The sequence below is a fragment of the Bombus vancouverensis genome, chromosome 15, assembly GCF_051014615.1.
Source record: "Bombus vancouverensis nearcticus chromosome 15, iyBomVanc1_principal, whole genome shotgun sequence".
NCBI classification, from domain to species: Eukaryota; Metazoa; Arthropoda; class Insecta; order Hymenoptera; family Apidae; genus Bombus; species Bombus vancouverensis.
In genome coordinates, this window is record NC_134925.1 from 5,269,003 (window position 1) to 5,296,764 (window position 27,762).

Consider the following 27,762-nt stretch of genomic DNA (forward strand, 5'->3'; position numbering starts at 1 on the left):
TCTTTCTTTCTCTTTATCGCTTACTTTCCATTCTTTCTCTCTTCCTGTGCTTTCATCCTGTACGACGATTCGTTCATTTGAATCTCAGAATCAGCCCCTGTTCTAATCATTCACACCAACCGATATTGTATCGTGGTGCGAATTTGTTTTGACCGATCGTCGGTCGAAGGAAGCCACTAGCAAGCATGTCATGCTGCCGTTGTTGCTCTCAGCCAACGTCTCGTAGTCATCGCGATATTGTTTGTTATGTGTATATGTGTATATATATATATATACATGTATATATATATACATATACATATATCGTGCTCTATTGTGAGACTATGTAACATCGTGTTTGTGTACTTATATGTGTGTTCTTACATGTGTGTGTATATCAGTGCGCGTGGTGAAAACGTATTCGATAAGAACGTATGTAGTGATCACGAAACGGTCCCGATTGACGAAATTAATATTGAAGCTACAATTAAAGGCTACCCGCATTTCTGACCGTCGGCGAGCGACGGACGGAGCATTGGAAACTTGCATGCTAACCGTCGCTGTTGCACGACAATCGCTCACTACGAAATTTATGTGCCACACAAACGTTGGTTTACCCCTTACCTTAAAATTTTGAATTGCACTTGTGGCGTGGATTACACGACCGGGTAGACTATACTTGTATCCAAGCTTAATGTTGACTCTAATTTTAATTCCAGACTATGAGACTGGTTTACTGAATGTAGATTTCATATGAGCAGCTGGTTAGGAACCACACTGATCCATTCCATAAATTGAAAAGTAGAGAAAAGTAATGATGAAATGGAATTTACAATTGTTTGTACCATCCTTTTACGATAATCAACTTCGAAAGTAAGTCATTTATTCTTGCAGTAGTTTTGGACACTAATCATGTACCTACATAAGATTGAGCGATTTGGAGAAAATGAAACTGTACAGCCACGTGTAAACGTGTAAAATATAAGATCAGGGGTTAACAATTCGTATCAGACAAATCTTATTACTGAGATCACAGTCTTTTCATTTTAAAGACTCAACTTTATCTAACAAGAATCAAATCAATGTTTAGTCTATCTTTCCATTTAATTTTGCGCGTTAGCGGTGAACTTGTTCCTCGGAATCATCGAACACGTTTTAAAGTGACTCAGACGCGATTTGCTTAGTGAAACGTTGCCACTTCTGGTCGGCCGATGGACTTCTCTGCACGAAAACACGATTACACAGCCACGGGGTTGAAAAAGTAAATTTTCATGATCTTGAAGATTTCTCGACCGTGAAACAGGGGGTAGTAGCCGTTGGTCGTTGCCGGTTACGTGCTCTGCATATCGTAAGTCTTCTTGCAAAGCGGCTTTCATTCCGCAAACGGAAGTAGTTTCACGATGACTCGTGTCTCGTGACGTGACTTACGCCCTCCGCAAAAAGTCGCCGTCGCGTCGCCGTCGCTGGGAAAAGTTTTACGATCACGATGGCATCATCGTTTTATTAAAATTTTATTTATTTTACTGAGATAAGTCGGATTTGTTTTATCTCATCTTTGTTTTCCTCACTGTGCTTCATCATTGATGAGATTACAATTAAATTGTGTATGGAAGTGTCATATTGCTTGTTCTATAGTACTAATGACATTGCTCAAACTAACTGTATTATGATACTCTGGTATTTATATATTATTTTACGTGTAGACAGTGTAATACGATATTATTTTTTAACTCTTTACTGAAGCTTATTTTGTATAAGGAATTTGCTAGGTATAGGGATACAATATAATATCTACTATTTAAAAATGTTGTATTAGCTTTGATCTTCCACAGGGATTTGTGAAGAATTACAAGGCTTTGTTACATATGGGAAGTATAACACAATAGGGAGTGTTTTTTACACGTTACTAGTGAGTTAATTAACAAGAAGATAGTAATTGTTCTACTTGCAACAGTACGGTATACCGATAGATAAAGACAGAAACTGGTTTTGTAAAGTTTGTATTATGATTTTACATGTAGAATAGAAACGTTTGGGCTAAAGTTTTGTATGAGATTGCTTTACTATGTCTTACGGTCTTTCATCGTGAATTCTGAAGTTCTTACCCCGTTCAGGTGTCTTTGGTATTAAATAGATTGCAATCACAGTGCTCATGGCAATAGAAAGTTATTAAAGTGGGATAACACTAGGCATAGAGCAGTAATGTTGTAACGTAATGTTGTATTTAACCACAAAAAATCTGCAATTTAAATCTTGTGTTAGATTATCTTTACGGGTATAAAAAGAAATCGCGTATTTATAAATTCCTTATATCTTTATCAGCAATTCAGGGGATTATGATTAAACTGTTTGTGCTGTGTATGAGTGTAACAAGTGTTAAAAAGCTGTGTTAAATGAATCTTACAACTTTCACATGTTTAAATTTATGAATTACGGTACAGCAATAATGAGGTCGCATGTGTCACTTCAATCGTCAATCTTCAATTTAATGAAATTCAGTTATTATATATCATTGTATTTTTTTATAAAGCTGCAGAAATAAATCAGTATGGAATTCGATAAAAAACTATATTTTACAAATTTCTACTAATCATTTAGGTATCCAAAATACGAAAACAAAATTAAAATTTTGTATTTAATTATTTACGTATCAATAAAAATGCTTATAGCGCTAATTATCTTTAACATAACTTTCTTAAACACATTCCCCAAATGTAGAATACTGAAATAAATTTCATCTGTTGTCTCAAAGGGACAAGGAAACGTTGATTATAGTCGTTATATATATTGGTTATAGTCACTATATATTTTAACTTTGTCGAATGCTCGTTTGGTGTTGTACGCGTGTCACAGTAAACTGCTTTATTTCGTCCACGAGGTTGATATTATTATTGAAAAAGGCTATGAAATCGTGAGTCATACTCGACGAACGCTGCCTTGTCCATACAGTCATTGCTGATTTCACTCTATGGCGGTGAAAATTCAGCTTGACACGAAACCGATTTTAAACTGCTCGAAGGTGTCTTTCGTCCGTCCGTGTCGTACCCTATAATCGATACTAAATGTATCATTAATCATTAATTTGTTGTACAATGTCATTTATTTAATTCAATCAGCTCGAATTATATATAATTAATATTATAATTTAATAAAGAGCTATGTGAGAAATTGCATGTAACAATTTTCATGCTTAGAATAAAAAAGAACTTTCTCCCAAATCTTAATTATCTTGATAATAGCAATTTACGACCAAGTTTCCATTTCTTTTCATGAATTTATTGATCTTCAAGATAATAAGATAGTTGGCTGTGATTTTGAGATTGTCGCTACTAAATTACAGTGTATTCAATTCTCTCTTCTGGGATTAGAAAATTGCTGGAAAAGATGAGAATATCGGATTAAGAAAGAATAACAAGTATGCTGAGGTATAGAGAAAAAGGAACTTCCTTTTTTACCATTAATTATTTCAAAATGAATTAAACATGTTACCATCAAGAAATAAAATAATTTTTTATTTTCCTCGCACTTGCCTGCTTCGTTTATCATTTTCAACTCTTCGATTTTTAAAACATCGAAGTAAAAAATAAACAACACGCGAGCAGACGAACATCAGTACAATTTCCAATCGATCCGAAACACCAGTCTTTCCCCTTTTGAATTCGCCCAGCCTTGTTACACGTCCAGTGTTTCTTATTGGAATTTCGGCTCGGCTGTGTTGCGTCTTTTCAAAAAGCTCCTCTCGTGGTCGAGAAAATTTACATTTTTGCGGTGAAGTTGCGCGTGTGATCGATGATGACCGCGCATGTATAGCGTATACATTAGCCAGAGTACAGAGCATAATAAAAAGGAACCACGCTGTCCGCGTTCCGACGCTTTTTCCATTACGTAAGTGTATCATCGCGACGCTAATAACATGTTCCTGGCCCGGTCGATGGATCCTGTCACGAAATTCGAAATATCCCGTACGCGTCTGCCTGGGTATCAGGCTCATTTTTAACGGAACAAATTGTATTTAATAAAGCAGTGAGTTGCATCTTCGGTCGGTGACAGTGTGATCTCCGACATTTGAAAAGTTATGTTTTAGTATTACGTATTTTCTTACGAAAGATGTTCAGTGTTGTTAACATGTTGTCCGCTACGGTGGTCATCGGTGATCCGCGTTTACTAAATCTTTTAGAATGATTAAACTAAAATGAATTTCATGGGCTAAAGAATGTTCAACGATGTGAATGACTGGGATAATATTGTCAGAGAAAAGCGAGCAAATACAATATAATATTTTGCAAAAATTAAAAAAGCATGGGAATATTCCAGCAATTATTTGGAAGAGCTGTTGTAATAAGGAGACAATTCCACTTTCCAATGATTCGAGTAAATCAACAGAAACCAACTCAATATCAATAAAAATCAAATCACTTTTTGCAACGTGGTATAAATTAATGATCAATTAATACTTATAGTAACAACATTTTGTATATTTGAATATGAAACATATATCTTTTTTCGCCTCCGATAAATACAATTTAAATTTTTCCTCTTTGCTGAAGCAATCTCTTCAATTTCTGTTTAAAATTATAGTTTGGATAAAATTAGTTTCAATGAAAGGAGCGAATGACAATATTGTTATGAAGTTTTCTGTATTCTTTGGAACTTTCATTATTATGGTTTAGTAATACTTTTGCAATTACTGGTTGAATTTGAGGAGTTGTTTTCTTTTTTCTTTGATGTAGATTGCAATCGCAGTCGAGTTATCTCTTAACATTTCCTTCTACCTAACATTTCAAGAGCAGAGAGTTAATAAGGGGTGCATATAAAGACATTCAGAAATGGAAATTTCTTTCTAGGGAATGTTAGAATTATGTTGGAGATATGTATATTTTACAGAACATTTACTACCTTAGAGAAGTTCATTAGGAAAATGGCTTAGTGTAGAAATACTAGTCAAGATTTAGCGTTTTCTTAACGAAAATACTAATTACCTCGAAATGTGTCTTCAAGTTGTATCATCGTCTAGAAAATTATTAAATAAAGCTTGAATCTACGAATAAACTATCAAAGAGAGTTGTATATAAAATCGTACAAAAATTTTGTGTACGATTGATATATTTTGTTGACTTATTTTTTAACGGAGACCAGCTAAATTTAATTTAAAATATGCATTAAAGTCTACAAGTATTTGTATAATATTTTAAAGAGTACAATGCACAGCAAGCATAAAAGTATGATGTAATATGAAAGGAATATGAGCTTAGAAGTTTATAACAACCGAAGAAACATGCAGGTCTTATTCACGTACAAAGGCATCGAACAGAGTAACAAGAAAACTTTCCACGTTAAAGTATTCCCTGTTCATCGAGTTCCTGTCGTGAATATAAAAATCTACGGAATATCGATCGTGAATGAGGAAATCTTAAAAAATTATCCCCATTCCCTATTCGTTATAAATTACGATCAACTATTCCAATAATTATTCATAAATTCAATCGATCGATATTCGTTCGAAAAATCAGCGATTACTGACGAGAGAAGAAATAAATAAGCCATCAGAAGGAAACAAAAAAAAAAAAAGAAAAAAACACGAAGAAAAAAGCAAAGAAACATGGAAAAAGTTAAAAGTGAAGATCGTATCGAGACATTAAAGGCGAGATAAGCTTGTCTGGAAGGAAAAAAGCGGAGGAAAGAGAATAAATAAAGGAAGCTTGTATAACGCCAACCACTTGCCTTAAATCGAATGCCTTGGACCCGTACCTCTTTTTTTATTTTTATCTTTTCCAACGTTTCGCGTCCATTATCTTCGACGTGGACAAGACTTTAATTAACGCGAAATATTTCGAGGAAATAGCATTGTCTGGGATTACAAAGGTACCTGGTGACGAGGACGTTGTGCAATGCAATTTTCTCCTCGTTCGATCGTGTTGCAATTTTGCATTAGTTTATGAAAATACGCTTCTGGCGTAGGTTACTATTTTCTGGAATGTGGCGGATGTTTCAGACGTTACGTCTTCCACGAGTTAGGACGAGGAGATTTTGAAAGATTCAAGGTGTTCAGGTAGATCTATCCTTCACCGGATGATGATGAAATGTGGTAGAACCTTCAGTATGTGAATTAATGGCCAGCAACGAACGTTTGGGTGGAGGAATTTTCGAATAGCGAAACCCTCTTTTCCTCTCATAGCGATTAGTCTATTTTTACAACATTTAGTTGGCGATTTTACGTTCCTTCTTCGATCGTTATCTGTTCCTTTAGTTTCCGATTTTAAAATCCGGTAGATCTGCCATTGTATCCTTATCTTCGGATCTTATCGTCTCGCGCTCATTATCTGTTATTCGATCGAAATAATAATTTATAACAATCTTTCGTGCGACGATAACAACTAATTGAAAAGTACATTGCGTTTACTATCTTCCGTTCCATCTTAAACGACGAACATCTTTCGTAATTGTATTTCCTTCGATATTCATGATGTAAGTGTTACGGTTTAAGCTGTTTCGTCATTAAAACACTCGTATCATTTTTTTTTCTTTCTAAATCATAACGAACTTGTTAAAAATTTGTTCGTTATGAAGCTCGTTCCTTTCTTTTATTCTTTTGCATCAATTTTCCTTTTCTTTTCTTTTCTTTTTTAAATTTCAGTATTCAGCTTTTAGTAGAACGAAATACGAGATAGCGCGACTAAAAACGTAACACGAGGACTTCATTCCTGCAAATTAAAATTACCTCATTTCGCGAAAACCCGAAAATTTTTCGCGCACTCGGAAACGGGAAAGGTGTTACAACCTGTTTGCCGTAACAGCGGCTGCAAGCACAAGAATTGCTTGCAATTTTCGCGAATTTCGTTGTTTTCAAACGTTTATACTTCGGCTTATTTTACGTAAAGTTTAACATTTGCTCTTACGTCTTGTCGTCTGTCGATAGTTATCATGCATGTTTTTGTACTTTTATACGTTTTTTGTAAGAAGATTAGAATTGTATAGATGATAATGATGTGGAAATTGGAGTAAAATTAATTACAAGTGTTTTTCTAACTCGATATTGTAACTTTACCACGATGGAACAGATTTATAGATTGCATAGATGCGGTTATGTAAACTTCATTCGTTTAGAATGAATTAAACATTTACAATCACGTTTATTTATTCTATACCTTTTATTACGAATGTATTAGGTTTTATCCCATTTATCTATTTTGAATGTTGAAACGACTATAATTATCTTTAACAGAGAATCATTGATGTAAATTTATAATATCCTGGATAATTTCCTGAATGATGCAACGTCAAATTATATCTAATTTGTTTCTCTTGCTTAATATTGTATTACTCTCGTATAAAATTAACGGTGGATTTTCAATATTCTACATAATTCTAAACCTTTTCTGAATCTATCGAACTTACAAATTTCCACATTACATCCTCTTGATACGAACAGAAACTTCAAAGTTGTGCAAAAATTGCAATGTAACAAAGTTCTCGATGGCTTGATCGATCGTCATACTGTAGAACTATAGAAGTAAAATCATCCACGATCCCATCTCGTCTCGTAGAATCATCCGTGTTACCGATGGTCGGAATAAAATCGTCGACGTTCACGAAACCGCGTCAGACTACGGCCATTAACATTTAACACCCGCATCGAATCGTCGCCAGATACGAGCCGGCCGTAAATTCGCCGCTTCGATCGATATGTGTCGCGCTGATGTGCTCGAGGGGAAGCTCCGAAATCATCTCCGTGGTTCCTCCGCTCGGTATTCCTCGATTTCGTTATTTCACCGCGAATAACGTGTCAGAATGATTGCGCGTAAATAAACGAAATGAATTGTCATATTGGAAAATTATTCGATTATTTGAAAATTAAGTAACTTAGTCTATGATCTGTTGCGTATCTCTGTCTCCGATCCAATATCAATGGACATTGAAACGAAACGTTATTTTCTATGAAATAAATTTGTTCGAATATTTGGTGTGCGTTAAATGAGTAGATCGCGGATTTTTATGCATTTCAGGTACACAGGTATAAAACGTGAATATATATATGTCGGAGATGGAAAGACAGCGGGATTTCCCGTTCGGAATGTTGGGAAAAACACCAATACACTAGTCCAGACTTTTACTATAGCCGCCCTTAAGTAATAAAAATAAGAAATAGTCTTAATGTTCCAATCTGACTTTATGACGATGGGTTTGGGCTCGAAGTGACATGGTAGGTCACCGAACGTAGCCACGATCACGGGAGGGACATGTACCTGACAGTGGTATGAAATGAATAATCATTTCATACCTAAATTTCATATAAATGGCTCTCCTTAAAAACAAAGATTAACCCGAGAAGCGGGGACAGGAGTATATAAGGGCAGCCTCTTTTGGATTACGAGAGTTAGAGTTAGAGTGTTAGAGTCGTTGGACGAATTGCCGATTGAGTGATCCGAATCGAGTAGTACGTTGATACTTGTCCTCCCGTGGATCGTGGATTCGTTATCGAACCTGAATTCGTTGTCACCATCATCTCGACCATCCTATTACCATTACTCATAGCCTCTTGTAGTGTCCACATTCGTATTGATAAATATTGGCTACATTCGCGACGGTAAAGTAAGTAAAGGTTCATCGAACGCCCCAAAATGCCAACCTGACTCCGACATATATATATGAAATATCGAAGGTAGAGTACTCGTTATAATATTTCATAGATGAAACAGATTTCTGCTTTAATAGTGTTTATAAAAATATTAATTCGTACAAAGGTTCGTAGCAGATTTTCAAGTAAGGCTTTTACAAGTAAAAATAAAAATGTTATCTCTGTGTATTATCATGGCCAGAGAACGAAAAAGGGAATTTTATTTCCCGATGGAGTCGCAAATGGCACCCTATTCCGCAGCCCAGTGACTTTACTTTCTACCACGTTCCAAGTAATAAATATATTTTCTTTTTCGTCGTGCTTTCACGCTGGATTTTTTCGTTTTCCTTCTTGTTTCCTGTTCGAGCGCTACTTATGGAGTATTTAAGAATGAAAATGAAGCCGGGTCATTAACATAATGTCGGTCTCGATGCATTAATGCGACGACGTTGGAGTTTCGTCTCTCTGTTTTTGTTTAGATGTTTCTTTTTGCGGACCTTTTTATTGGAAGTATCATGATACGTTGATTGCCTTCGTCGTTGAAACGTGGAATTCATGCGAAAAGCTAGATGATTTTAATTCTTGGTTGCTAGCCGCGAGTTTCCGTTGATGAGTTGTACGGTCGTTGGATAAAGGTCGAAGGATTTATAGATGGCAGGGGAAGATGATGATCTTCGAGAAATGACACAGTGGAAGAATGATTTATCTAAATTCTAAACGTGCAAACATTAATCATTCTTCGCGCGTTCTTTTCCTTTTACGGTCTCGGACGTAACCGAGGTTCTAATCGTGTGTGAGCATTTATTTATAGTTGATGTTAACTCAACCTGCTTAATGTTATACACGCAATCGATCTCTATAAATTGGATAAATTGTAATATGTTTAATAAATAAGAATGGCAATGAGAGTATCATTACTGTATTTACTGTAATATATTTAATATATCTAGCAACTGAAATTAAAGTTAATAATGGTTTTGTTACAAACGTGTATACGCGAGATACGCTTTGTAACGTAAATACACGCATTAATTTATATTAATTCAAGTAGAAAGAACGAAGTTTTTAGCGGAAAATTTAGATTCAAATTTAATGTGAAACATAGTACATTAGAAACGATTGTGGTATCAAATAATGAACAGGTCATAGTCGAAGCTTATAAATTTTCATGGTATTTCTGTTTCCGGAGTAAATACGCCCGCGATAATTTATGTCGTAACTGTTCGTTGCTATTAAAAATTTGAATATTGTTTACGAGTATCAAAGTTTGATGGACTTTTGTCTCGTTTGAATCGTTTTTAGAGATAAAGAAACATTAAAAATATTTTTTCGAATAAACGATATTACGTTGTTTCATCTTCTTTTTTTAAATAAGAAATTTTATTTCATTATTTTTATTGAGAATCAGAATGTCAGCATCGGATTAGGATTAGAAATCTTTCCTCGCCGATATTATTACAGCTGTCGAAGAAAATTTCATTCTCGTCTTTATTATAGTAATTTACGTTCGATTACACCTTAATTCTAATTAAGTTTAAATTATAGCTTAAAACATGAATGAGAAGCTTTCTGACAATTCCATTTACACGATTCTGATCACAGAAACAGGTCACCAGAGACTAATTGATGCAACAGAGAATTCCGACTACACCACGAGGCCGAATAGCAAGATCCTTGAACGTATAATTCGCCGAAAAAAGACACAAGAGCAACGGTGCTCTTAATTAGCCACGCTTTTGTACGGCTTTTATGCTAGTTCACAAAGTTGCTGTAACAGGGTTCGAACTTGCGAGGTGAAAGTGAAACGGGGCTTAATTACATTATAACGAGCCAAGTACACAGCACGGATTCTTTCACTTTGTCTTCGGCCTGTCGAGCTTAATGGAGCCTTTTCGTGCCTCCCAATCGTAATACATTCTTACCGACTCATCGATTTCGATAAAATTCCGCGATCGTTGCGCTTCTTCTAATCTTTTCACTGCCTATGCTTTCGGAATAGCAATGGTACGAAATTTTGTTTTTTTTTTCTTTATCGCTCTTTATCTTCGAATTTAGCGAATGAAATTGTTCAATTTTTATCACTCAGTGCATATAGTAGTTGAGATTAGATTAAGTAATTCCAGCAATTTTGATTAGATCACTTCAGGGTATTTAGTATTATTTCGCGTTATAACAATTTTACGCGATAAACATTTTTGTTCATATATTCAGAAAATAACATTTCGCGATCGTTTTGTATCTTTCTCTATTGATGTTTCGGAATAACGAGAACATTTCATTATCCTCGATCGTTGGCATCGAGGTTCGTGAATAAAGTTATTCGTCAAAATTCTCAAGCCTCAAGTAATATCATTAATTCGCAACGACATATGTTACCTAATATTAGAGTATTTAATGCTTTACATCACGTAACAACAGAATTAAACGAACGTGGATTATCGGGACTCGACGTTGCGATAACAAAATGAAGAAATGGAAAATCTATCGGTACTTTTATCGAATTCTCGTTGCGCAGTATTTTTGCCATAAAATCACCTCTCGATACGAGAGGTACTCTTCTATCAATCGAGCTACGATTTTATTTGTTATATGTCACAATTTTTAATGTTAAGCCTGAGAATTAATAAAGATTATAATAATATAATAACGATATATGCATATTTATAAAGCGTAGCAGTAATGTTTATTATAAATAACATAAAAAAGGAGTACACCGATCGCAGAATCTTTGTAACGATATATTTTTAGCGTAACCAGCGTTGGTAAGGCTGTAAAATCGCACATCGCGTTAATAATACCCTATTTTGTCGCTTATTCTATTCATTTGCATAATAATTACCTTGCCCCGTCGTGGTCCCATAATAAATTCATAAATCAAGATAAACAACGAAAGCTGGATTCGTTTCGTAGTGAAATTACGAAACGTTTTCCTGATCATTATCTCTTTGGTAACATATCGAACCTAGTTGAGAAAGAAAGAAACATGAACGACCTAGAAAAAGGTGTGAATCGAGATGAAGTTATGCTACGGTTACTTTATAATGGATCTGACGCCACTAATTTATTCAACGACTCTTTTTATTCCTTAGGAATATCAGACTATAAAATTTTAGAACAACGTTCAAGGTATCAAGCAAAGATCATAACGAACCTGTTTCGTCGTAATTTCATTTGTTTATCATCAAATTTAAAACTTTTATCGTTGATTTGAAACTTAGTTGTTCTGCTGTTTGTGTTTTCTAAAATTTGACAGGGCTTGTGAATTTTCCCATCGATTATACGTAATTGAGAAAATGACGAAACTTTATTTTTATTGACAATGAACATCGGTATATCTTTGAATTTAATGCCCATTGAGGTGTAGGTGGTAACGTTACTCGCATATTCTAATACGTCTGAGAAAGTGGTTGCTTATGTTTCTTCTGGGAAAAAAATACTGCCTACGTATGTATTGGATCTACGTAATAGATATACGAAGTAGATCAAGCTTATTAAATGATGACTAGCCGTAAGTCTAAGAGTATTGAGTTCAGAGAATCGAATTGAATAGGGACGTTATAGAACTAGCAGTCGTGAGAAATGAACTTTGAGATTCACTTGAACTTGAGTAACGTGTACGGAATACGTGAAGCGAGTTTCAGCCTTTACGAACCATAAGTTACATATCCAAAGGAGCAAATGTTGGCACGATCCATTTTAGTTTCTCAACTCGTGTAGCGTCGAGTTTCATTCGAATATGAAAAACATACATACATATATAGAATGCACGAGGCGATTTAGAAAACCCTGTATAAGGTATGTAGGAAGCCGAGGAAATAAAAATCAGATTCGTACATTCCTTTTCGATTTCTTCGTTCGTAAAAGTTGCAAATTTACTCGAACCTGTGCAACTGTTTCCGCAACAATTTTAATTTATGTTTACTTGTAGATGGAGGAATTTCTCACTCGGTTCGTTAAAAAGTTCGACATATTATAATTGATCCGAAATTAGCGTATAATGAGATTAAACTAAGGTTATTTTATCTTTTTAATTGCTGTAATCACTTTTCCAAATGAGAACTGGTTTATTCTTATTTAAATGGGTCGCTCGCTTTTATCAGTAATGATGTAAATAACGATATAGCTGTTCTTTTTTAATGGAAGTAATTCCAAACTTTTGAGAACAGCACACTTTTATGCGTCTCGAAAACTATTTCATACAGCGAGAACTATTTTACACATTTCTAAGTGGAACAGTTTCTTTTTAAAATACGAACCACATGTGCCAAGCGAAATAGACTTCTCCAAGTAAATGTTTCGCAAGGAACAGTCGTTACATTGAAAAACATTATATTAATAATTGGAAACTTGTATTTTCTGAAATAAACGAAAATGTGCAAAAAATGATAATCAAATATCGGCTTCTTGCAATGTCGAACACCCAATATCAAACAGGATCGAAGTAAATTCACTTTCGTCGCAAGAAACTCTTGTTTTCTTTCACGAGATCGAAGCATAATGATTAATTTGCACGCAGAAGCGCAATTTCTCGCTGACCTTGATCACGTCTGCGTTTAACAAATGGGATGGATGAATTTGCATTGTTTCGTGCCATATCGTGGTTCGTGCGGATCGTAGCGCCCACCGTTTTGGTGCTTGATTGATGGCCGTCCTAATGACTCCTCTTGCAAATCGTCGTGGAAATCGTCCATCCTAGCGGCTCGCTGGGGAAAAGCAATATACAGTATTGTCACTGGCAGCCGGACGTAGCTTGTGTACTGCACGGCTCTATCCTGTATATAACGGGTGTACAAACTAGATGTTTCCATAGAATTTCAAAGAATATCTGCCTTGTTTAGCACGTTTACCTGGTGAAAGGTGGAATATTGTTTAACCATGTTTGTATTTCCTGTGCCACTTGCTTAATTCTCCCGATCCTTAAACGCGAAGGATATGTTCTTATCGAAATATAGAAAAATTGAAGTGAAAACCATATTTTAACGTATTAAAACATAAAATTGAAAGAATATATTTTTCTTGACATTTAGTTAAGGTATAGTATTCATTTGAGATATAGAATTCGGAACAGTGCAATATTAATGGTATTGTAAAATATAATATAAATAGCTTTTACACTGTAGATCTGTTTTTATAAAATGCATAATCTTTTATATAACGTTGTCCAAGCAAAGTTTCAATTATTCTACTCTTGCAGTTATCTCGCAGCGACTTTAAGTTCATATGAACGTTACTAGGGGGGTCTCAGCCTCGGATAACTCCAGGAGTCCCAGCATTTACACAAGTCACCCTAATCCCGTCTATTTTAACACGAGCAGCTTAACATGTCTCCTTAAAATACTTCCAATATGCACCGTTGAACGTCGTACGATCGAATTTTCTGAGATTCCTATGGAGATACATAGACTGAAAGGAATTTTCTTTTATTTGAAATCCTCATCGGGATCGAATAAATGGAGAAGGGTCGAAGTGGCTGGAAATAATTCCCTGATTGAAACGGTAGGAATGAAATTTAAACAAAGGACAAAATTGACCGTGATCGATCGCGCTGGTCCGAAGGCGGCGTTAAAAAGATCAGAGTTAGCTTTCTCGTGGTATTATATTTAAACAGCTCCGATTCAACGGTGGCCTGATTCAATTTGGATCCTATAAATACAATTTCTTTGTACACCATCGTTGTCTAAGTTACTCACGATGTTCTCGTTAGTCTTCACCAAAAATAATTAAAAATTCTTCAGGAGATCCGATCTTCTCGCGTAGATTGTAAACACTCTACTCTCTTCTGGGTATAACAATCGTCTTTGTAGCAATCGTCGCTGATCAGTTGAAAGATTGGCTCGACGCATAGATGGACGAATAAAAGCGAATGAGAAAGAAAATAGAAATTGTCAAAAAGATTGGAAGAATTCTACATAAAAAGGATTCTATCAGAAGGATCTAAAAGTTCCTGGACAATATTGGGGTAAATTTTACGTGCAAAGGATTTCGTTTATATTTTAACTTATCTATCATAACTCGAATAATATATAATACGCTATATCTGTTTTCAACATCTATCTAATATTCATTTGCATTTCAATTTTATTCCTATTAGTTGGATATGTATGCACATTCGCGTTTTCACGAACATGTGTCATCTTAAACGGCCATACATTACTGAATACGTATCGCAAAAAATATCCTACTGTGAATATTTTAGGCATGTTAATGGTGCATTCTCTACGCTCTAGTTATTGATTTCGTCGATTATCGATTCTCCCAAGAATGACTTGATCAAAATGTTGGATATTTGATACGTCGAGGGAAGTTGGGCCGTGAATTAACGAAATCATGAATTTTTATGACGTGCAAAACGGTTCGACCGCCTTTGCGGTTCCGTTGAAAGTTGTCAATGGACGATGTAGCAAATGGATGAAATAAATTTTGCGGCCGTGGCAACTGTACGGGCTAGAAACGCATGTGGCCAAGGCTCTGCTGGAACGTTTTAACGCCTAAGGCAGTCTATATACACAGTGTCTCGTGGAATATCGGGCCATTCCATAAATTCATACGAATTTTTAGCCATGACAAACGACATAAAAATATTCATTTTACCTTGATTTATGTGTAATATTCTATATTACGTCGAAAGTTCAAATACTACTCTGTCACAATACATCAGGTTTATATCTTAGTTTAAATCTTTTCACGCGACCAAAAACAGCGCCGTCTCATTTTCTCAAGTATAAAGTCGTTTTAACGCGAACGAACGTCGAGAGACAAAAATAAAGGACAGATCTTATATAGACCATCGTTATATATGCAATATCTTGTTTATGTAATATTCGGTTACGAAATAAAATTATGCTCGATTGTACACAGCGTGCGTCTGTACGACGTGCGAGGAAAGTTAGCTGATGCATGACTTTTGAAGTACACGGTATACACGGACGATAGTGGTACACGTACACGTAAGGTGTGAATAACGCAATAATGTGCGGTACGGAACGAGTTTAAAATGTTGCCACGGCGGAAAAAAGATATTCCCAACCGTGGGAAACAATTGGACTTTCCTGCGGTCCTTTTGTTACATATATTGAACTTGTAATTTGGAATATCGCGTCTTCGTCTCGAATATACCCGCGATATCGAGTGAAAAATAATATTACGAGTTGTTGCATCGAGTTTAATCGTTGATTATACAGTGCGCCCACGCTTTCATCAATATCTTCCGCTGAATTTTTATATTCATTGATTTCTTGCTTTTGTGTTTCTCGAAAGCAGGAAAATATATTTTAAACTTCGTAATTTTTACACGTTGATAAAAATACCGAAATTAAAATAAAACTGGGATGTACTATCAGAAATTGAAATAGAATATCGATGAAGGTATGGAAATAAAAAACAGAATATCACTGGGCGAATTGAAAGAACAGCGTACGTATTATATTTCGTAATATACGTAACGTGATCACACGTAAGTCACATTTAAAAAAAGAGAATAAAAGTATATTTATCAGCTTTTTCTCCCGTGATCATATTACATAAATCTAAGATTTATTCTCGGTATTTCCCAACTGTGTCTCGTCCATCCTACGACCGAGTAACACAATTACAAGGCTCGTGCAAAAATTATTCATCCCTTTCGGGTCAGAAGGACTTCATTATCATCGTGTACACAATCTGTATGTCGTTTAACATACAATACGTTCCTTTATATCTAGCGCCACGCACTCCAACCTCCTGTTATTAACACGTTTCCTTTCCTTCTCCCCCTTTCTCTACTGTGTTTTACTCTTTCCCCCCTTCCCTTTTGCATACGGGAATGGCTTATTACCTCGGCAATTCATGTTATTTCGTTGAACTTACATCGCGGACGACGATAAACTTTGAAGAAAACGTTCGGACGGGGTGTATCTTTATCGAGACGTTTTACTCTATTGTTAAAACTTTTCCTTCACCGGTAGAGAATGGTCGAGTCCCGTCCGTGGAAAAGTTTCTGCAACTTGGTATTACGGCTCGTGTTTTTTCCGCTCTCCAATAACTGTCGTGTGGCCACGTTCGCGAAGTTGGAAAAATGAGAAACTCCATTCGTGGCGAATGAGTCGTGATATTGATTAAACTTATCGTTGTTATACGTTTGAAAATTCTTCAAGCCAGGAGAAGACAAAGGAAGAGAGTGAAATAAAAAGTGAAACTCCACTGTGGAAGTTGCCCAATAAATTTATTTACCTTTAGTATTTGGCGAAATTCTTGATGATTTATTGATTACTTTATTGCTTATTAATAGGATGCAAATGTTTAGGCATTTGTGGGAAATGTGAAAGTCCAAAAATGCGTATGACACATATACGGAAATATATAAAATATCCAAAGTATAATACGCGTTATAATATTTTATGGTTAAAGATACCTTTGCGTAGCTTCTATTTCTTTACTTTTATTATATACAACATATTATATTTTATATACAACAATATGAATTTGCATGAAATATCCGCTTACTTATTATTATTGGACAGGTCACTTATTATCGAACTTCAATTACTTAGTACTTAACGACATTTTTTAAGACTCACTCATTTATTTCTGTATCGTTAATTTAAATTTAAAATAATTCTAAATTACTTATTTAAGTCCCAAACGGTGTAAGACCATAAGCATGTAATATCGTGCGAAGATGACGAGGAAGAGGGAAGATCGTAACAATTGCATAATTTTTCATGAAAGGGCCTATTCGATAGGAGGACAAGCTCGTGTCGGAATTAAAAAAGGAGAAAATTAATCGAACGGCGCGAGTAACATCGTCCAAAGGTCTCTGAGAATGTTTACGGGAGCTTGAGCGGCCGGTGGGAATTCTTTTTTTAAAAATAAGTCAAGACTGAACGTTTTCGGCTGAAATATGCGGATAACCGACGCGGATAATTGAACAAGGGAAAGAGGGGATAATCAGCTAATTTTAACGCTGAAAATTTCAAAGCGTTTACGAAAGACTGCCTCATCCATGCAAATCTTTTTTAAATGTCTCGAGTGTCGCGGATGAAAACATCCGAAGCATGGAAATCTTCGATTTTAATGTTTTGCGTAGAAAGAAGATAAAAATTATGTCAGTGTTCTTTTTTCAGATTTACATTTTGGACTTTCGTGTTCTACAAATTCAAACGAATTTGAATGAAAAAGAAGAAAAATAGTATTTGCTCGTGCGAGTCTTTCTGAAATGTTTCGATGATTGCAAAAGTCTGAGGTGTCATTGGAAAAGAAAAAATGACATCAGTGTCTCTTCTTTTTGAGATGAGAATTTGGACGAAAAAAGCAAAAAAGCAGCTCGGTTGAAGCGTTGCTTTTCAACTAATTCACCAAGTGATATCAAAATCAAAATATCACGAAAAACGGAGTCGTCGTATATTTTTCTGTCCGATCTTCGCTTACTTTCGACTTTCGCTTAACAGAAAGCGTAAGGGAAAGAGTCGGTCGCGACGTCGTTTGCAGAATCGTTCTCTCCAAGTTCTGGAACAGTTGTTTTCTATATTTCCACCACGTCTGCGTGAAGCAATAGCAAAAGCAAGATGGCCAACCATTCTCGCTATACATGCGGAGCATAAGCGGCCGGTGTCCAGGGAGAGAACAAAGAGAGTATCGTCGATGTCTGTGAGAACGACACCAATTGCCAGGCAGAACGGCGAGCCGAGAGGTATTCCAGACGAAGTACAAAGTAGATGGCCACGTAAGCGTCGCTATGGATCGTTAAACTGAAATCTGTTAGAGCAACCCCGTGCGACGCGCTCGGTTCAACGAACCAGTTTTATTTCCTTCGAGTTTTCTCTCTCTCTCTCTCTTTCTCTCTTTTTCTCTACCTATCTATCTATGTATTTCGAAATTCACCTGTCTCGATGAAGTTTGAAATTTGGTAAAAAAATGTCGAAAGAAATGAAGTTCAATTCGTTTGGTTATTATTAGGTTTTTAGATCGTCGGAAACTTTTAATTCAGTTTAGGTTTCTTTGAATGTAACATTGCAAGAGACTCGCAGTTTCCTCGAGCTTGAAATCCACTTACTTGGATTCAATTTGCAACTTCGCGTGGAATATTAAAGAATTTTGAATTTAAACCCATTTGGGCGCGTTTTTAGATCTTCGTGAACCTTTAATTCGATTTAGTATCTTCCTCTCCAGCTGAAATCCATCCATCGTGATTAAATTTAGACTTTGGTATAATACGAATGGAATAACGATAATATCATATGTTGAAAAAATCTGCTTATCGTTGATTCAGATTGATTTTTAAATGTTCGTGAATCTTTGACAGTATTTAATTTCGTTCGAGTTATCTTTCCTGTTGGAAAATTATCTGACTTGATTAAATTCGAGCTTTGATATGAAAAATTGGAAGTATCTCGAATCTGCATCAATCTAGATTCATTCTACAATCTTCGTCAATTCTTAATTTAATTTGCTTCTCCTCAAGCTTCCTTCTTCGTTGAAATCCATCTGTCTTTATTAAATTTACAGTTTGATATGAAATATCGAGGGAATATTGCATTTAACTTTGTTTTATTCTATCGCGAAATTTATGTCCTTTCTCATATTGGACGTTTAATGTGGAATATTAAAAATGATCGGGCAAGCGATTTTGTGTGCGATATTTTACGTGTAAAAAATTGATGGATACTCTTCTTAAAACTTTTTCTATCTTTATTTCCGACAGACATTTTATATCGAAACGTTTGTAGTAATAAATGATGCAATTAGGGAAACATTTAGGCGAGTTATCTGAAGTTCTATTAAGATATCTCCTAACACTGTCGCTACTACTACATTTAAATTGTTGCACATCAGCTGGCGCGATGGTTTTATATAAGCACACGGTTTTAAAGCCTCCAACCACGAATCAGCAGATTTACAGATAAAGGTATAGACATTGAACACACGTCACCAGGTGTATCGTTAAAACCGGTTAACTCATTATGATTCGTTACTTTAAGGAAAGATAAACAGTCCTTTCTTTTTTAATATCGTGCCACGTTGAAATTGCCATGAAGCGGTGACAAATCTTCATACCAGAATTTTCCATTCAAGGAGAGGCACAAGTAAATCAAAATACATATTCCACAAGAAAAGTCTAAATTCTTAACAATAAAAAGACAGTTAAAGCGATTGAAAAACGATATTAAAAGATCATCATCGATATAAAAGACGTGTTTTAAAAATTCAAGTATTAACACTAAGAACTAACACTAGAACGACCACGATTAATATAAGTTATTTTTACTAATATGTATAGTCCCATAGAAGGTTTTTATTTTAACTGAAAGATAAGTATCTTTCCTCTTCGTTTAAAATAATTGGATTGTTTTTCGGTATAAAATAATCATGATAATTTTTCTTTCTTTCTTTTTTTTTTTGGAAATTTATTTTAAGATATAGGAAGAGATACATTTAAGAAAAATTCCAGGAAGCAAAAGGTGGTATATTTGATGTTAATGTGCCAAACTCTAATTTGTTTCAAATCGATACATTTCTCACTATAATATCAGTACAACTTTCAACGCTGAAAATCATACTTATCAAACGTACATATATATGTATGGACGCTGGTGTAATCGATAAGTATAATTACATCACTCCGTAAATAGCGGTTACGTATTAATATTCTCCAAAAAAGCATACATGTTTTTCTTGACAACGTCAGACAGTTGTAATAGCGTGCAAAGCTATCGAGTAGAGGCGCGCATCAATATTCACCACCGATAAAAGTCTATCGTTGCACGGCTGTCAGATATTTTTACCAGTATGCACTAATGCATTATAAAATTTTTTCTTAAATTTCTTATACGATTTTTTTTATAAAATTTCACATATAAAGTACATGATATATCTCAAGATTTTTATCAACGAGTTTTCTAAACTAAGATGAAAAAAATATCTTGATCGTAAATATAGGCTGCTCTAATCTTCATAAAAAGCAGGATTGAAGAGGACCCTATGGGGAGAAATATGATATTTATATCTATGAAATCTGTTTCTGTTGATTTTCTAACTTTGGTATCACATAGATATACCTATGATATCACTGTGCAGGGGATTTTCTTTTTTTATATATTCCCATTAGTCATGATAGAATTATCTACGAGATCAAACATTTTATATCCGATATTGATGATCCGATATTTAAATAATATCCAATCTTCTGCCTCTGACAGATACATATGTACTTTCTACTACATCGAGTGTTCTATTTCGATAATAATTATGATATTATATATAATGATATATATTCCATTATTTATTAAAATATTATATATATATGATACATAATTATGCTCTTATTCAATTTTGTTTAAGTAGTGCTTAATCTTATCAACTTTAGATTACAAATCTTTGCATCTTACACCTTCATTTATACATCAGGTATTTCATTACAATAATGCCTAATCTTGTTTAGGCGGTATTCGATCCCATCACTAGCCTTAACAACGTTATCCACGATCATTTTCAAGAATTTTCACGCATGATCTATCAGAGCGTGGAGAACGAGAGAGATCACGAAAGATTGGCGCTAGTTGCACCCTACACGTCCCAATTTCCTCTACAGACGGATCACCTATATTTCACCGTGCAATATAAATCACATTACCACGGGATCCGTTCGCATTATTCACCGGTGGAACGCGTTGCAGCCTGAATGCACAAGTTTCTGAAGTTTTTTCCAGTTCCGCGGAAAGCTCGTTCATCACGCGAGATTTCACGATCGGATCGAACAGCGAATGTAGATTTTCCCTCGCTGACGAAGCCTCTCGTAGATCTTTTCGACGTTCATTTAGTTTTATTCGATAAAAATATGGTTTGTATAAAATATTTATTTTTCGGCTGGTTATATATTTTAATTTAGTACAAATCTAGCAGTGCATATAGCGGCGGCAAATACATTTGAATTATATTTTGTTGGACTCCAACTACGAAGGTCGGAAATCATTTTTAACGTTCGCGGTTTATGGAAGGAAATGAAATAAAAAATATTGTACTTCGTTATCTCTTGTGTTCGGTTAAAGCAGCTAATAAAATTTAATGGTTCTGAAGCAGCGACTTAATAAATTCAACGTGAATAATTTCTGTAAATATAGGATTCTAGAAATATCACTTTGTTTGAAAAATATTAGGAAAATCCAAATATTATATTTGTTGAAGAGACTCTTCAAATATTTAACACGCGCTTAATCTTATTCACTGAAATATTCCTCGAAAGGTAAAGGCACGATTAAAGAAAATTTCCATGAACTAATCCAGCTACTACTCTCGCGAATATTCCTGGTTGAGATGTATACCTGTGTCATCCACCGGCTGAAACTCATTACTCATTTCGGCTAGTATGTCTCTAATTGTAGCTACCTTAATTACTCACCGAGTCGTGCAACGCTGAAGCCCTGGGAAACGGGGACGTCATAAGACGTTCACGTGTGTATATAAACAATAAACGAATAGCAGAGCCCGTTGGCTCTCGCCTCATTGAAAAATCCCTACGAAACGCGATCTTTTACCGTGAAAAGGCGAGGAATTTTCGAATCTAGGCCAGAAACGATAAAAATGATCCACCAGAGAATTCGAAATTAATGAAAGTAATAAAAGGTTTATGGTTGCAATTAATGGAAATTATAAAAGACGAAGGTACTTTTCTCGGTACTTCAAATTACATATATTGTCCATTATTATATTCGCAACTATTCCTCTGTGTTATTAAAGCTTTTTCCTCTTCCTTCGTATGTGCACGGTATTTGCAGAAAATACCATGTCTCTTAAAAAAACAGATAAAACGCAAACCTACGCGCGCACATAAAAAAGCTCTCCGAACCAAAAATCTCATCCGCGATCTTCAAAATTAAAACATCCAGCACCCAAACATTCGTTGCAACAATACGCACGGCGAAACAGGAAAATAACAAACCATTGCTCGGGAAAAATAATCTCAGAGACAGCGCACACCACCAATCTCAAAATGAACCACATACACATGCGCTGTTCAACCTTTATCATCTCTAAACAACAAAAACAAAAAACCTAGAGGAGAAAGGAAAAAGAAGGGAAAAAGGAAAATAATATGAAAGTAGCGGGAAGAAAATGAAGAAATCAGAGAGAATACACCGAGCTGGAAGACTCGTTCCTCGTCTTCTTCTTCATCTTGCGTTCTTTTCATTTCGACCCTCTGGTTGCTGCTGGCTTTCATCTGGAACGCTCATTTTCTAGCGTCCACGAATTTTCGATGGTCGTCCGGTATCGAAAAGCCGGAAAATATTAATGGATACACCGTCAGAACGTCGCTTATTGTCCGTTCCTTTCGAATCAATACCACGGCCACGTTGCTGGCTGCGTTGTGTGTTGTTACCGTGGCACGAAACAGCCAGGCTTAGGCGAATGCCTGGCTAGTTGCTGTACGTTCAGGCAACCGTTGCCCAATAATCTTTCGACCAGAGGCCTCTGGCCCTGGCTTCCGTGCATCGCACAAATAGTTTTCGACGTTATGAAACCGCTGCTCGCGGTCAGTTACAGCGTTTTTGCTCCTTCGAAGCTAATCAAGCTTCTGCACTATCCCCGCTCTTTTGCCTATTGCGATCCTGGAAATCTCGTCTTAAGGATTGGTCATCGGTCGTTTCGTTACACGGATGGATGGTTTTGGTTCGACGTTTCTTTACGGAGAAACCGCTAAAATATCGTCCACGAGAAATTCGATTTTTCCTCTTTTTATTTGCTGCGATAATAAAAGATCGGAGAATCCTTTTATCAATGGCGTGGACTTTTCGAGAGTGCGTAGGCGAGGTGGGTTCTTGGAGAAGGGTGGAGATGATTGGAGGATAGTGGAAGAGTATTTATCGACGAGACAGCATTTTTCAGGATGGATGTGTACGTGTATGCACGTTGGCGAGAAAAGATATCGGATTATTAGGTTTTCGTGGAATTGGTATTTTGGAGGGGAGAAATTAGGTACTGAAGTATCGCTTTTTAGCATCGTGTTGGTATCTTATATTAAAAGTATTTGTTGCATGTAAAAAGTGAAATTGTACGAGTGGATAGACGATATTTGTGCAATGAAAATTCGATATATCGTGACAAAAAAGTCCACTAGATTGTATTTGTTGTATTGTAATGAGCACGATTTCGAAATTCACCAATAATGAGTCAGATTATAGTAATCATGAAATTGTCCGAGTCTCGTGATGTCACGATTTCTAGGATAGATAAAATCGTCGACGAGTGAAATTGCGCGGTTAAATAACGTAATTAAAAAGCTCCTCCGCACGAAGTATTATAAAAACATCTGTACATTTCTGTCTGACGTAAATAAGTCTCTGAAATTAATATGATAATTATTTCGCGGTGGAAAAGCAAGAACAAGAAAATACGACAATGTTATACAACCAATTTCCTGTAATTCTACCTGAACAAAGATCATCTTTCTTTCTCTGCGATCTTTTAACAGGAAATTGAACAGGAAAGTGAACAAAGGGAACAAAAATTTCTCTATTTCGTTGCAGTTAATTTTTCCTAGAGTTCGGTCTGTTTCAGTCACGAAACGGTAATCTAGGCACAATAGAGCGAAGAACTAGAAGCGAGGAAATACTGCTCAGTTTCTAGGAAACATTGTCTACGATTTCAATTTATTTAATCTTTCATCACTGACACTCAGTTATCTGGATTAAAACGTACTTGGTAATAATACGATTATTATTCACTAGTATTAACTCTATTATTAATTAGACTTTTATTTACGGATTTAACCATTTCTCGCTACGTTATATTAATTTCCATTTACCGTCATAACACGTCGGTATCGAGAAAGAAATTATATTAATTGGAACGAAATTGCCGAGGGTTGAAACAATCTTTCAAAACGAAAGGAAGAGAAAACGTATCCGTTCAATTACGTAAAATGTTACAGAGTATCATGCACGCTCCGTGCATCACTCTGTAAGTAATGGTGGAATTATGAGACAGGAAAATTCGCACTCTTTGCAACTTTTTGTTGAAAAATCCGCCGCATCACGCGTGAAGCATCTGATAATTTCGTTTCGTCATTTACCGTGCCGGTAAAAATACTATTTTACCTCGTTTTATTTATTTTCTAGCAGGTCCCTTCGCGAAGCTTAGCCAGAACCACGGTCACGAAAACGCAATCCAGACACACAATGACTTCACTATGGCCGCTGTCTGTCGGTTAGCTGCTTACGTGTTTCATCGCTAGCCTCGGATGTAGTCTCGGAAGGCTATTATGATAATAGTACTTTCATTACGAAAGGTCTTCATTATCTTACCGCGATTCGATCTACCCGGATCAATATCATTTCCCTCTTACATTTCATTAAACGCGTGTACCCGCGCACTCGCGATTCCACTTTATCTCCCCCCCCCCCCCCCACCTCTGTAATTTTACCGTAATTTCCATGAAATATGTCATGGATCTTTGATTCTCCTTTTTGTCCAAAGTATACATACGGATGTATGTAATTGTGATATCAAAAACACTTTTAATGCCACATTCAACGTTCTATAGTTTGACCATCATTATGCTCTCGAGTGTATAGTTTATATTACACGCTCGATTTTACCTGGTACTACATGAGCCTCCAGGAAATCGTTGGTCGTTATATTGTTATCGTACTAAGCGCTATTTTTGATATTAATGTTATAGAGTAAGTCTTAGCGAGATCATTTAATAAATAAATATAAATGCCGAGATGATACAGTAGAATATTGATAAAATATTAATGGATAGAACAGATACGTAGGAGTGTATATTAATATAGAATTAATTGATGTAGATTATATCTTAAATTATCGAATAAATGAACTGTTATTACGTTATGTTATGTCTGATGTACAGAAATTGATGTTTGCGTGAAAATATGCTTCGACAGAGTCGAGACAGTTGCTGCTCACTTGCAGCTGCGTTCTTCTTGTTTCATCACGCACTGACGAATATCTTAATGACTCACATTCCGTCGACAAAAAGAGGAAGAATAAGAAACTATGATTCCAGGGAATCGTTATAAGGAAAAGTTGAAACATGTTGTTAAAATTAGTCTCTGAGTGTAATCCGCCTTTAAATTACTTCTAGCGTGTCGTAAGATGCGTTGGATGCGAGAAAGTTTCGGTGTTTCCGTGAACCCGTTAATCATTAAATCCGTTTTTCTTAGCGTCTTCTACATATTAGTTGATTAGGGTATTTAAAATGGCGAGCTCGTCCAGGTACCAGAATTATGGAGGAGGAATTCGTGGTATACCTGAGTGGGTCAATACATGAGACGGCTGTCTGGCGAATAAAGAGTTCATTCTACTTGAACACGATGGACAATACGCTAGAGTTTCTTCTCGTTTTTTTTATCATTTCGAATTTTGCAACGATATTGTCAAATAGTTGTTAAATAATTTTCGGAAATAGATTCTGCATATTTTAAGATTTTGTAGAATCTAAAAAATTTGTAATAATTTCAAATCTTCCCGATTTTCAGGAATAGGATATCCGTTTAATTTTATCTCTGAAAGTGGGATGTTCTATTCATTGACTGTAGATTCGTATATTTTTGAATTTTGTTAAAATATTCGTGCATTTTCTGTTCTTACAACACTTTTACACGTTAATATTTTCGGGTATCATTAGATTATTTATCCGGTTCTGTATAGTTATTAAAGGTTGTATAGTTCTCGTTGGTTGTTTGTTCGCTTGCTTAGAACGCTAAACATAACGATTTTGAGCATGTATCTAAATATATTGCATAGAGATGATCAAAATTAGAATGGAGCGTGGAAAATAAATTGGCACATATAATCACTCCCCTATTGCGAGAAAGCTGAATATATAATTTTCTAAAAATATCGTCGTGTTTTCAATAACTGTGAAGGAAACTCGAAACCCATCGTATTAATCTTTATTATTTCGAATGTTGAAATTAAAGCAATCAATTAGAAATCGATTAAAATAACGATAAAACCCGATAAATAAGAACCGGCGAACTCCGTAAAGGGAGGTACGAAGTTGAGAGCTTTCTGCTTGGATGAATAGAGAAATCAAAGAAGAACAACCAGAACTGGAACGAAATACCAAAGACTGGAGCAAAAACAGGGAATTATTTATAAGGAAACACATGCTCGTATCATATTATAGCATAGAGGCAAACATAGTACACACTCTTTAGCAGATAAGCCTTAGAGTAACGAAACAAAATGAACTGGAATGAAATGACATATTATAATCTGTATAATAAATTAAGATATATCTAGCTATATTTCTATAGATGGCAAATTAAGATCTAACTTTAAGGAGTAAACTGAGGTAGAAACAAAATATAACAGACGCGTACATACTCAAAAAAGATCGTAACAAGCATAAGCCTGGATTAAATTACGATTAAAGCAATGAAAATCGCAATAAACTTTTCCTATCATTCTTAAGATCGTTAAATGTAGAATAGAGTTTCATGCGTATTTATCTTTCGATCCCTTACACAATATCGAATTTATAATCGTGCTATGTTGGTCAGAAAAAATTATCAATCTATAGTAGGTTTTCCAGTTTAGCATAAACAACTTGATACATTAAACTGTTAAGCTCGGAAGGAAACACAGTCTATCAATGACCCAGATAATCCAGCAACGTGGCGTTCGAATTCCCAGCTCGCCGACTCACCCAATCGATTCGTCTTCTTCCAATCCGATACTGAATCCTTCTAATGAAAGATTCAAGGAATAAAATGAAATCGTAATCTTCGGGAAGGAAGTAGAGTCCTGGCAGCAAAAGAAACGTTGGAATATTACGACTTGCAACAGTGTAGCCAATTTCCAATGCATCGTTTTTATAATATCGATTCTCTCGTAATAATAGATAATTAGCATACACTGACGTTACTTGTCTATCATGCTTGATATTAAGTAAATACACACCGATCAACAGGCGTCGTGAAGTTTCTTAAGGAATTTTGGTTTCTCTCAATCAAATATTAAAATAAGAAATATCCCTTAATATTGTTCCAACAATGTTACGTTACATCAATACATGTGAAATTCCTTAAACAAGTTAGTTGTCCGTGACATTAATTTTTACTTTAAACACTCACTTATCACGTATCTGCATGTACATTACGTATTTATAGAGTTAATCTCCTAATTGTCGCATAATCCTTTAATAGTAGCGGAACTAACACGTATACCAC

General features: G+C 35.5%; 1 protein-coding gene across 2 annotated transcripts in view; it reads left to right on the plus strand.

The window, feature by feature from the left end:
- Nucleotides 1-27,762, plus strand: part of LOC117157196 (uncharacterized) — a 41,608-nt gene that overhangs the window by 461 nt on the left and 13,385 nt on the right. Inside the window, exon 1 of one of the 2 annotated variants that reach the window (XM_076624559.1) lies at nt 352-852. The exons of the other annotated variant lie outside the window; for it this stretch is intronic. Coding sequence (XP_076480674.1) covers nt 794-852 — 59 coding nt within the window. The 5' untranslated portion in view covers nt 352-793. Of the gene's footprint in view, nt 1-351; nt 853-27,762 lie in introns of those variants that run through there. 2 annotated transcript variants of the gene reach the window in all.